This window comes from Dicentrarchus labrax, unplaced genomic scaffold (genome assembly GCF_905237075.1).
Source record: "Dicentrarchus labrax unplaced genomic scaffold, dlabrax2021, whole genome shotgun sequence".
Classification (NCBI taxonomy): Eukaryota; Metazoa; Chordata; class Actinopteri; family Moronidae; genus Dicentrarchus; species Dicentrarchus labrax.
In genome coordinates, this window is record NW_026136715.1 from 2569783 (window position 1) to 2582469 (window position 12687).

At 40.0% G+C, this 12687-nt stretch overlaps 1 protein-coding gene across 1 annotated transcript; it reads left to right on the plus strand.

Moving 5' to 3' along the window:
- Window positions 1-2100: 2100 nt before the first annotated feature.
- On the plus strand, window positions 2101-12038 carry si:dkey-150i13.2 (mitochondrial carnitine/acylcarnitine carrier protein). Its single transcript, XM_051426312.1, has 9 exons — window positions 2101-2552; window positions 4407-4499; window positions 5093-5220; window positions 6820-6910; window positions 7849-7966; window positions 9634-9706; window positions 10333-10442; window positions 10946-11067; window positions 11674-12038. Exons 1-9 carry the CDS (start codon window positions 2451-2453, stop codon window positions 11734-11736), a joined length of 900 nt encoding a protein of 299 aa, XP_051282272.1. The 5' UTR covers window positions 2101-2450; the 3' UTR covers window positions 11737-12038.
- The last annotated feature ends 649 nt before the right edge of the window (window positions 12039-12687 follow it).

Genomic DNA, 12687 nt, shown 5'->3' on the forward strand with positions numbered 1-12687 from the left:
AAAATGTACAAAATGAACCAATAAACAAAATAATATTAACACAAATAAATAACAATAGCCAGGAAACAAAGGTTCAACCAGGCATTGAAATAATAATATACAACAATAATACAATTTGATGTTTTTTGCTACATCATCATTAGAAACGATGTAACGTATATTTAAGATATATAAATATACGAACAGGGATGACATAACCGACATCAGAGGAATCAGATAATAAGAAGAATTTAGTACCAGAACAAAGACAATGACGATGGATGGAAAGTGACTGCAGACAAAAACACAGTTTGTTTGGACCCCGGAGGAATGTAAAAGAAGAGTAAACAGCCAGTCACATGTTTGTTTAAAGATAACAGTTAACAAACAGCAACTGAAGCAAAAAGTGGGCAAAAACTATCACAATATGGAACCCCGCTTAAAATCATGTTTAGTTTCCTTTAGTTTTACTGCGTTGTGTTAATTTATGAGTAATTCTAGAGTCTTTTAAAAGAATATAATATGTAAATTAAAGATATTTATTTATACAAAAGACAGCCCTGAATAATGTCTGCAGGTATTCTCGTAAGGCCCAACAACCTCCACCGTTACTGTGAGGCAACCTGAAGGTCACTGAGATGGATTTATCAAACATTGTTATTAATCTCTCGTCTCTCATTCGAACAATGACGGCTGGACAGTAAGAAGACACCATTTATAGAGTTTGTAGTTTGTAGTGAGACAATCAAACATCAAGAGGTACTCTTCAGATCTTTTACTTCAGTAAAAGTTGTAATACTACAATGCAGAAGTAAAAATATACTTAAAGTAAAAGCACTCATTTTGCAGAAAGGCAATATGTTGTGTGGGCTAATCTTAATTTTTATACCTTTTTATACTTTATATACAGCTGGGTGACTCGTGAATTTCCCTCTGGAGATCAATAGGGTCTTATTTATATAATAATATAATTTACTTGTTTAATAACTAAAGTAAACTTTTCTTAAACTAAACTAAAGTTATCAAATAAATGTATTGTAAAAGGTACAATATTTGTCTTTGAACTGCAGTGGAGTGGAAGTATAAAGTAGCAGAAATACTAAAGTACAGACCCTCAACCCTGGAGTCTAATGGCATTTCACCTTTAAATGGACTTGCATACATGATATACCCATGTGTTTTATGTCATAATGTACAGAAAGACCTCAGCTATCTGCATAATGAGACACCATTTGTCCAAGAGCACCGTGTAAAGAGATAATCTGACTCTAAAGATGGAAAATGGAAGTCTTCAAATCTCTTGTGGAAACACACATTTACTCATGTGGACCAGATGTTCTGGTGCTTGAAAATGTCTTAGGTTCACAAACTAGTGGACTATATGAATACAATTGTATTATACTGTCATTAATAAATAAATAGGACATTCATTAAGTAGGTCTAGTGGTTCCCAACCTGGAGGTCAGGACCCCCATAAGGGGTCGCTACTGGGGTTGCTAGAAAACCTATATACACAGTAGGCCGATATGTCAACATTTGGTTCACTTCTGTGAGGAAAAGTGAATCCTAAGTAAAGTAAAATGTCTAATAGAACAATGGCTGAGCATCAGGGACAAGAAAACACTGAATTTATCAAAAAAGAAGCTTATTAAGTCTGTATGAATTATATAACATACATAATACAGACAGAACATTTTATAAAAGTTCCCTCATCCAGATCTCTGGTTTTACACAAACTTCCTGCAGTTACTGAGTTCACTGTTTGGGTTCATTGTTCAGTTTGAATATATAATATAAAATATACATAAAATATGTCACTCAGTCAGTTCAATAATGATAGAACTTTTAAACATTTAAAAACTGACGGCTCGTTTTCTTGCACCCCTTCACTGAAGAAGTCAATGCGACCCCTATGTGGAGCGTCGGCGACCCCTAGTGGGGGTCCCGACCCACAGGTTGGGAAACCACTGCCTTAAGGAATAAAGGGGTGGGAACCAGTGACCTACAGTACTTGAGTACACATACTTTCCACTGGTATGACCGCAGGGGGGCGCTGTGTGTGTGTGTGTGTGTGTGTGTGTGTGTGTGTGTGTGTGTGTGTGTGTGTGTGTGTGTGTGTGTGTGTCGGTATAAATAGTGCAGTGTGTGTACAGGAGGCAGTTTATAGCAGCACTGAGGATAAAGTCACACTCATTGTTACACTCACACACAACTGTGTGTGTAGGTTACAGTAAAAGTTCCGTTAAAGTAACTCTCAGCTCTCTGGAGACAAAGTCCAGCGCCGCACTGTACGTGGCAGCAGCACACAGACAGCTGACAGACAGACAGACAGACAGCAGGCAGACAGGCAGGCAGGCAGGCAGACAGGCGCAGTGTCTCACTACAACAACAGCGGCGGTGTGTGAGGACTGTCGCGGCGGGGTGAAGAGGACCGGGGCCCGGCTGTCTGCTCTGGCCATGCGGGGGAGAGGATGGGGGAAGAGGCAAGAGTTTCTCCGCTCAAGAACTTCGTGGCTGGGGGGGTCGCCGGAGCCTGTCTGCTGCTGGCGGGACACCCACTGGACACCATCAAGGTGACTGTCCAATAACCTGTAACACAGCTTTATTCTTCCCTCAGAGGACATTACACTGCTCTCTCCTGTCTGTGGGGATTTTATTCTGGTAGGGGTTTTATTTGGTGGGGTTTATTCTAGTGTTTTATTTGTGGGGTTTTTCTAGTGGGCTTTTATTCTGGTAGGGGGTTTATTCTAGTGGGCTTTTATTCTGGTGGGGGTTTATTCTGGGTTTTGTTTGAAGTTTAAAGTCAGTGATCAGATGTAGGTGTTGAGGGGATTATTGATAAATCAGCTTAGACTGCCACTGAGGCCACGAGGCAGCTGTCAGACACACAGGAGCTGTGGTGTGTGGAAGGGTTAGATTAGGGGACTACAGATTAGCAAGTAAAGGTTAGATTATTACATAAAAGTCAGGGGAGGAAGTATTCATTTCATTTACTTAAAGACCCCCCCTCCTGACATTTATTATTCTACTATTACTCTTTTCAAAATAAATGACTCCTTGCCAACAGTAATTAGTTACACTACTAGTTACATTACTCTTCTGCTACAGAAACTGGGTGCTAAATGAGTGATTGTGTCCTTTCTCCCCATAATTCAGACTTAAAGGCGAATAAAATCTAGTTGTGTTTGTTAAAATCAAAGTAATGTGACTATTTGTGACTTCCGAACTAGTTTCCTGCAGGATCACAAGAAGACATCCAGGAATGTGATTGTTGGATTTTCACAACAAAAGTAATGTAGTAACTAATTATTATTACTGAAATGTATTAGTAATTAGTTACACTACTAGGTAATGAAATAAGAAATGTTTTACTGCCCAGATGCACTGTATATACACATAGTCTACTCCGAACAATAATGTGTCAGATGTCATTTCCACATTAAAATCTCCTCGTTAATAAATACAGAATCTATGAAATATGCCAATTCTGTTCATTTCTAAAGTTTTCCTGCTGGACACAAGATGTCTCCTCCTTCCTGAGTATTTGTGATGTCACAAATCAAGCTTGTAGGCCCCGCCCCTTAAAATCAGATGTTCAATGAGCTCAGAGAAACTTTTCCACTTTCAGCAGATGAGTGTAAAAACATCCTTCTAGAGTCAAACTCTGCACAGACATCATCCAACCATCACACTGTAGGAACAAGAACAAACACTGAGCTCTGACTGGAGGGGATTTAAATAAAAGTACTAAACATACACTAAAAAATACTCTCTTACAAGTAAAAGCCCTAGTAATAGTATATAAATATAATCAGGAAAATGTACTTTAAGGTCCAGAGTGAAACATTGAGGAGGATCTATTGTCAGAAATATAATATCTATAGCTATGTTTTCATTAGTGTATAATCACCTGAGTATAAGAGTCATTGTGTGTTTGTTGCCTTAGAATGAATGTGAACATGTTGTCTCTGATTCTCACATTAACTGTCAGACACTCACAACACCCTGTTTTCTTTATCAGCGACCACGAGCTGCAGAAGTTGATGGGTGTTTCTCTTTATCTTATGTCTCAACAATCCTCCCTTCACGTGGTCAGAGATCTGTGTGTGTGTGTGTGTGTGTGTGTGTGTGTGTGTGTGCAGCTGACCTTTATTCAGGGTGTCTGCAGGGTCTTAAACAGACAATCCAATATCTGAATTTTAGGCCTTAAAATGTTGTAAATATGATTTTGACCAAGCTGTAACAACAAAAGAAAGCTGCCATGGAACCAACGCAGATTTTACTTTATATCCTGTGTGCTTTTTTTTGCCAGTATGGATGTAAAATGGGTCTTAAACTGATTTATAATGGTCTTATAAAGGTCTTAATAAGTCTTAAATCAGTTTGAACTTGCATAAACACTGTTCTAATGTTGTTCTGTTGTCCAGGTGAGGCTACAGACGCAGCCCAAAGCCTCCTGTGCTCAGTATGTGCTCTACACAGGAACCTACGACTGCTTCCGCAAGACCATATCCAAAGAGGTGAACACACACACACACACACACACACACACAAACACACACACACACACACACACACAACAATGATACACAAACCACTTATTACAGAGAAAATCTAGCACACATTTTAAACAATTTTCCAGAAAATCAGCAAAAGATTGATGGAGATAAACAGCTGGTGGAACTAGTTCTCCCATCGGTGCCATTTCTGTTAGTTTTATGTGTTAATGTGAGGAAGGTTACAGTCTCCACACAGATCTGGTGTTGTTTAAACTACCTATACATTTTTTCTACCTCAAGCTTTTTAATTTCCTGCATTTTTTCTCCACAAATGCACAAAAACAGGTGGATGGAAACTAGATTCTCTGATTTCAGCTTCTCAGATGTGAATATTTTCTGGTTTCTTTAGTCCTCTATGACAGTAAACTGAATATCTTTGGGTTGTGGACAAAACAAAACATTAGAGGACGTCACTTTGGGCTTTGGGAAACATTGATGAACATTTTTCGCCATTTTCAGACATTTTATGGACCAAACAACTAACTGATTAATCGAGAACATTTAATTTATGTCTATGTGTGTGTGTGTGTGTGTGTGTGTGCGTGTGTTTCCAGGGTATCCTCGGCCTCTATAAAGGTATGGGGGCTCCTCTGGCGGGCGTGGCTCCGATGATGGCCATCAGTTTCTTTGGGTTCGGTCTGGGAAAACAGCTCCAGCAGACAAACCCTGACAAACCTCTAACGTAAGTGAAACCACGCACTCGCCAGCCAGACCAGCCCCCCCGGGCGTCTGGACGAAGCTAGTGGAGGGTATTTTGCTGTTACACTACAATCTGCTCACCCATTGGCAATAAAAAGTGATTAAATAATACGTAAAATGCTTCACAATCTTACATATTGCCCCTTTAATGACCTCGGTCAAAAAGGCTTCCTCTAAGTCAGCAGGCCACCTCTAAAGCAAACACTGACATCGGGTCTCTTGGCAGGCAGGTGTGGAAAAATACCTGGGTTGCTATTACACAGATGGAACATGGTTTGTTAGGAGGTTGTGTCTGTTCTGTCGAGATGTTTCTGTGGCCTGTTCTGTGTGATTCAAACAATGAGGGAGCACATAGGAACGCACACAAACACACACACACACACACACACACACACACACACACACACACACAAGGTGGTGAGTTTGAGTGTTTCTTTTACAGTGTGTTTGTAATACCTGGAATACGAGCTCTATATATAACCGTTTCTTCTGTCGCCCCTCCCCTCTGCTGTCATTCGCTCATATGAAGCAACCCTCTACACCCCTTTCCTCATGTTACCCCGCCACCTCCCACCACTCCTCCTGTCAGCTCCTTTTATTTTGACCCCCTCCGCTCCTCCGTCTATATACGTGTGTATGTGGCAGCGTCACACGTGCTGGAGACCTCCGGTAAACTCCTTGTGTTTCTCCAAACCACCTCCACCGTGAGCCCTTTTGTTCAGACGACCTCCTCCCCCTCCCCCTTCCCCTCCTCCCTGGCAGCGCTGCATGGACATTTGTTTTTTGTTAAGTTTTACTGGAGAAGATAAGTATGTTGAAAGTTGTTTCCACTTCCTGTCATTCTGCTTTGGAGAAAGATTGTGCTGCAAAGTATTCCAACTGTAAGATACAGCGAGTAAGGCCAGAGACGGCTCGTGTCTGTAAACTTATATCGTTTTTATTTATGGTGACTGTCTCAGAATCAGTTCCTCGTCTCTAGAGCACTGGTTCCCAACCTTTTCTATCACCGAGTAAACTGACAACCCCGGACTAAGTGACTACTTTATAGATAGGGTACAGTATAACACTAGAGAGCAACTGATCAACTGTACAATAAACCTAAATAGTTTGAGCAGATTATATCCTGTGAATATTGATCAGAGATTAGTTTTAATAATATTATTGTCTGTGTTATGTGTTCTTTTATTTTTTAACAATCATACAGATTCAGCTCTTTGGTTGTTTTAACTTTGAAGTGAATAAAGCTTATAGCACAACTTTAATCTTGCATCCCTTGAATCTTTGGTTACCTCTAGTGGGGGTCCCGACCCCCAGCTTAGGAACCACTGCTCTAGGTGATGACTTTGGTGACCCCTGACTTTTCCACTAGCCTCCATGAGGTTGACAGTGAAATATCTCAGAACACTGGCTCTAGATAGGGGCTTTTGAGTTGGAAGGGGAGCAGTATTCAGTTGGTCGCAATCTGTAACTCCACCACTAGATGTCACTAAATCCCAAGCGCTGGTCCTTTAAAGCTTCTCTAATCAATATTTTTATCTGAACTGTGTATAATGTGAAAGGACTCTATTCTTATTCTGTTCAGGCACACTCAAATATTCCTGTCTGGCTGTCTGGCAGGGGTCTTCACTACAGTGATCGTGGCTCCAGGAGAGAGAATCAAATGTTTACTGCAGGTAAAAGTGTGTGTGTGTGTGTGTGTGTGTGTGTGTGTGTGTGTGTGTGTGTGTGTGAAAGATGGCGTGTTATTTTATGATCTATTATGCCCTCCAGGGTTTAAGTAGCAGATTTGGATTTCAGATGATATTATATCAATAGATTACTACTGCTTGCATTAAGTGGAGTAAGAGATTCTGGAGAAATCTGATACCATGATACAGTATGCAGTATGCTGCAGTATGTTGTGGGTTTGCACGCAGAGAGGACGGACAGCGATACTCACAGCGTTCCTGCTGCTATAGCTAACATCACAATGACTGCATATCTTGGCAGATCAGAATAACAGGTTAGTTTTCTTTGGCTCAGTCTGACTAACAGCTGTTACAGCCACCACAGCAGGCCCACCGTGAGGAGATAGTCACTGACTTTATAAAGAAAGTTTATTTTACTAGAATCACTTAGACCATCTGTGATGTAGGATGTTACTGGTGTTACTATTTTGTATCGGACTGCAACTAATGATTATTTTCATTAGGATTCATCTGCTGATTATTTTCTCCATTAATCCATTGATTGTTTGATTTGTAAAAGTTCTGAAAATAGTGAGAAATGCTGTCACAGTTCACCAACGTGACACCTTCACAACCAACAGTCCAAACCTCAAAATTATTACAAATACATTCAAATTAAAAGCAGAAAAGGTGGAATGATTTGATGTTTTGGCATTTTGTAGCCTGTGATGATTATTAAAATAGTTTGATTCATAACAAAGCATCTTCACATGTTTATATGCAATAATCCTAATTTCTAAAAGCTGCAGATAATTGGAAAAAAAGTACAATTATGTCAAGTTTGTACTTAAGTACATGTTACTTTCCACTACTGGATGCCCAAAACAAATACAATCAGAATGCTCTGAACATAAGTAAAAGTTCTGTGATTGTGTGTTTTCCAGGTGCAGGCTAGCAGTGGCAAGGCGAGGTACACAGGTCCGCTTGACTGTGCAGTCAGACTCTATAAGGAGCAGGGGATCCGCAGTGTCTACAAAGGGACTGTACTGACTCTCATCAGAGGTAAACATCACTGCGTGTGTGTGTGTGTGTGTGTGGAAGGAGTGTGCAGAGGTCCTACTTGAAGGTCCAGTGTGTCACATTTAGGAGGATCTATTGGCAGTAATGGAATATAATATTCATAGGTATGTTTTTATTACTGTATAATCACCTGAATATAAGAATCTTTGTGTTTGTGTTAGAGCATTCGTCTCAAACTCAAACTGACTTGGGGCCTCTCATAGGAGGGCCACTTCAGTGTTCAAGTATTAAAAGAAAGAGCAATATTAAAATATTTCCATTACTGACATTGTACTTAACTCTTCTTATTAACCATTTGCATGCATTTGTGAGACTCTTTTACCTTTATTTCACGCCCAACAAAATACATTTTCAAAAACAGAACTGTCTTTTCATTTGAATTGCATATGAAGGGGTAGTTTATATGAATACCAAACAACTAGAAAAATAAAAAATCTTGCGGGCTGGATTATATTTCTATATTATATTTTATATTTGACATTGATGGCCAAAAGTAAGTACTCATTATGCAGAAAGGCCCATTTCTGAATAATGTTTGAAACACTCACCTCAAAATATGTTCAGCTCAGTTCAGTTTTATTAGTCGTAGTCGTAGTAGTTTAACCATTGACAGCTTATATATGAGGTTAACACAGGGTCAGCGGTGCAATGAGACAGCACTGAGAGAAGATGAGACAGCAGTAAGTCACTAAGGGCGGCTGTGGCTCAGAGGCAGCGCGGAAGGTTGTGGGTTCGATCCCCGACTCCTGGTGCCACATGTCGAAGTATCCTTGAGCAAGATACTGAACCCCAAATTTCTCCCGATGCCGTTCATCGGTGTGTGAATGTGTATGAATGTTAATTTCTGTTCGATGGACTTTGCCTCACTGAGTGAATGTGTGTGAAAGGGTGAATGTCTCACGTAGTGTAAAAGCGCTTTTAGTGGTCGGAAGACTAGAAAGGCGCTATACAAGTACAGGTCCATTTACCATTTACCAAGTCATCTAAAGATAAAATGAGATGAAGAAAAACCACTAATGGCGGCTAGTTTGGAAACATTCTCTTATATTACGGAAAACTCAGTATTTCCTTCATTTCTGGAGGAAAACTAAATGAAATTGTTATTTGTAAAGTTGATATTATTATTTAAGATCTAAACTTTAAAGACCTGAACACAGTGTCCTCACTGTCTGATAAACAGCCTTGTCTGCATTAGTAAAGTACAAATAGAACAACTCACAGAGAAGAAAAACACTAAATCTGTCAATAAAGAAGCCTGTTAAGTCTATAAGATGGTTACTAAATAAAGAGAATACATAATGCAGACAGAGAATAGGGTCGATGATGTTGATCAGTCAGAGGTTGTTACTTTACTCAATGATAGAAAAGGTTGGGAACAACTGTTTTAGATGGACAGGGGTTAGTTTTCATTAGTTTCTGGAGGCAGCGAGTCGCTCTGCCAGACGCTCCTGATTTGCATAAAGTAGCTTAGAGCTCTCCTGTATGCAAATGAGGAGCCGCCAGCGTGACTCCCCGTCTCTGGAAGCACGCCACATTGCACGGTTGCTCACATAAAATGAGTGCGGCCGCGTCCCGTCAGCGTTGTGTGTTTACTGTTGAATCCAAAGGGCAGGAGGAGTTTACAGCCTCTCTGTCGCTCCCTCTCTTAGATGTGCCTTCTAACGGCCTCTACTTCCTGACATACGAATACCTCAAACGCTTCCTGACACCTGAGGGTCAAAGGTGAGTAACCGTGGTGACAGTGGAGAGGGCAGTGGTGGAATGTAACTAAAGTACATTTACTCAAGTTTAATGTGTTTTCATCTGCTTTGCTCTACTGCATTTATCTGACAGCTTCAGTTAGATTGTAAGATTTCTGCACACAAAGTTTATAAAATATGTTTTGTTTTAAAGTTTATACAAATTCAGCTGAAACAAATAGTGAATTAACAGAAAGTTTATTGGAAATTAGTCATTTTTCATGCCAAAACATTTCATAAATGTGAAGATTTGCTGCTTTTCCTTTGTGTGATTTTAATAATTTAAATGTATTTATAATAATTTTGAGGTCGGGGCTTTTGGTTGAACAAGCATTCTGCATTGTGAAGGTGTCACTTGGGGTTCTGGGTAATTTCTCACCAATCAATCGATGGATTCATGGAGAAAATAATCAGCAGATGAATCCATAATGAAAATAATCATTAGTTGCAGCAAAATAGTTAAAAATGAGCCTCCACCTCAACCAACTACACCAGTAAAATCATAATAATCTAATGATATCGTACATGATAGTGCTTTACCTCCACCACTGGAAGGAGTGTGTAAATCTTTTAAATCCTGTAAAGCTCACCTGTGTTATGTGTTGTTAGTGTTTCTCAGCTCAGCACTCCTAAAATCATCCTGGCTGGTGGAGTGGCAGGGATATTAAACTGGACGATCGCTCTTCCTCCGGATGTCCTCAAGTCCAACTTCCAGACAGGTACGTGAGTCAGAGACAGACAGCAGTGCTCTGAGGTACACAGTGTCTGCAGAGAGACAGATGGACGTTATGGTGGTTATTCTGGTTTATGACATTAAAGGTCCAGTGTGAAACATTTAGGATCTATTGTCAGAAATGGAATATAATATCCATAGCAATGTTTTCATTAGTGTATCATCACCATTGTGTTTTCATCACCTTAGAATGAGCTGTTTGTATCTACAGAGGGAGCTGGTGGCTAACCGACCGTTCCTAAATCGGTCGACTTCCTCCTTTCCTGTACGTAGATACGCAATGTGCTAGACTCGTCTATGTTGGAAAGACAACCGCATTATGAAGATATAGAAGAAATAAAGAGACAAAAAATATATATAGTCGCATAGCTTAGCTTATATATGTGTAGTGTATGTGCACGAAAGCCCCTCCTGTAACATTGTGTGTGTGTGTGTGTGTGTGTGTGTGTGTGTGTGTGTGTGTGTGTGTGTGTGTGTGTGTGTGTGCAGCTGCAGACGGGAAGTACAGAGGTCTGGTGGACGTCCTGAGAACGCTGCTGAGAGAAGAAGGACCTACAGCCCTCTATAAGGGATTCAATGCCGTCTTTCTGCGAGCCTTCCCCGCCAACGCGGTACATCTTTGCTCTCTTATTTTACTCTTAATTACGGCTGCACGATTAATAAAAGTGTAATATCCAAATACTTTTTGATTAAAGTAGAACGTGAGACAAACAGCATTATAATGAGGTGCTGCAGTATCTTGCTCTTCAGATTTAAAACAACGTGTTTTTTGGTACAAACCCCCCTAAAATGTTCACATCATCATGATTTTATTTTTTTTGTTTAGTGAAAGTTAAAGTTGTGATGCAAGACTGATAATTCCCCCAGTGATCGGAATCACATCACAATCACATTACAGTCTAAATGATCCCAATATGATGTTTTAACCATATAGTGCAGCCCGACTCTTAAACATGTTTCTGCCTGATAACAAGTGAACCGCTTCATCCGCCTTTAATTCCCTTCATCCCTCTCTTCATCCCTCTCTTCCTCCCTCTCTTCATCCCTCTCTTCATCCCTCTCTTCCTCCCCTCTCTTCCTCCCTCTCTTCCTCCCTCTCTTCCTCCCTCTCTTCCTCCCTCTCTTCTCCCTCTCTTCTCCCTCTCTTCATCCCTCTCTTCCTCCCTCTCTTCATCCCTCTCTTCCTCCCTCTCTTCCTCCCTCTCTTCCTCCCCCAGGCCTGTTTTTTGGGGTTTGAGGTGGCTTTGAAGGGACTGAACGCACTCGCACCCAGTTGGTGACCTGAGCCTGTAACTGGGAACCAGTCTGGACCAGCCTCTCTCGTCTGTTTCTCTGCAACACACAAAACTGTGTTATTAGTGTGTTTAGTGTCTTTGGAGTCACACGTCAGGATGTTTAAATATAATTAATTATTGTTCTCTTAAATGTGATTTTACGTTTAATTTTACAGATAATTTGTTTTATATGGTCATCCTTTGTAATCGAGATTTTAAACTCACTTTTTGTGAGTAACAGCGCGACATAAATGCACACTTATGAATGTATGATTTTAGGATATAAAAATAAAAAATTATGAATTTTGTTTTTTGGACTTTGTGTTTACAAACTATTTGTGATGTTTGTGAAATAATACATTTAGTAGCATTCAGTTTAGAATGGCTTTAAATATGTTTTTAATCTACAAACTGATAAAAGTCAGTATTAATTTATGCTGGGGGGGGTTTATAAGCTTTGTGAATAAAGTATTGGAATAAAGAGTGTGAGTGTCTGCTGTTTACCCCAAAGCTGAATTAACCAACAGGCGAAGTGGGAACCTGCCCCTGGTTGTCTGTGTGGGGGCAGCTGTGTGATCCTTTTGGTGAGAGACGGGATCTTTGTCGATGTTATTGCCCTCAAAACAAAGAAAAACGTTTTTAAAATCCTAATTCTCCTTATTAAAGAATCCAGAATGTATTATTTATTTACTTTATACAATGAAAGAACAGATGTTTCTTATTCTAATTCACAGAAATCACAAAAGTGTTCAATATCCAACCTGCACATTTTATTTATTTATTATTGTTATACTGCATATTCTACACAATATTTATCACCACTTTTTACTCAATAATTCTCCATAAAAGAATAAAAACAGACGAGGTGTTTCACCGTGCTCCTTCCCGGCACCCGTTACCCGTAGATCCGCCTTTCTAAACCCGGAAGTGGGTTGTGGACTACAATAAACAATAAAC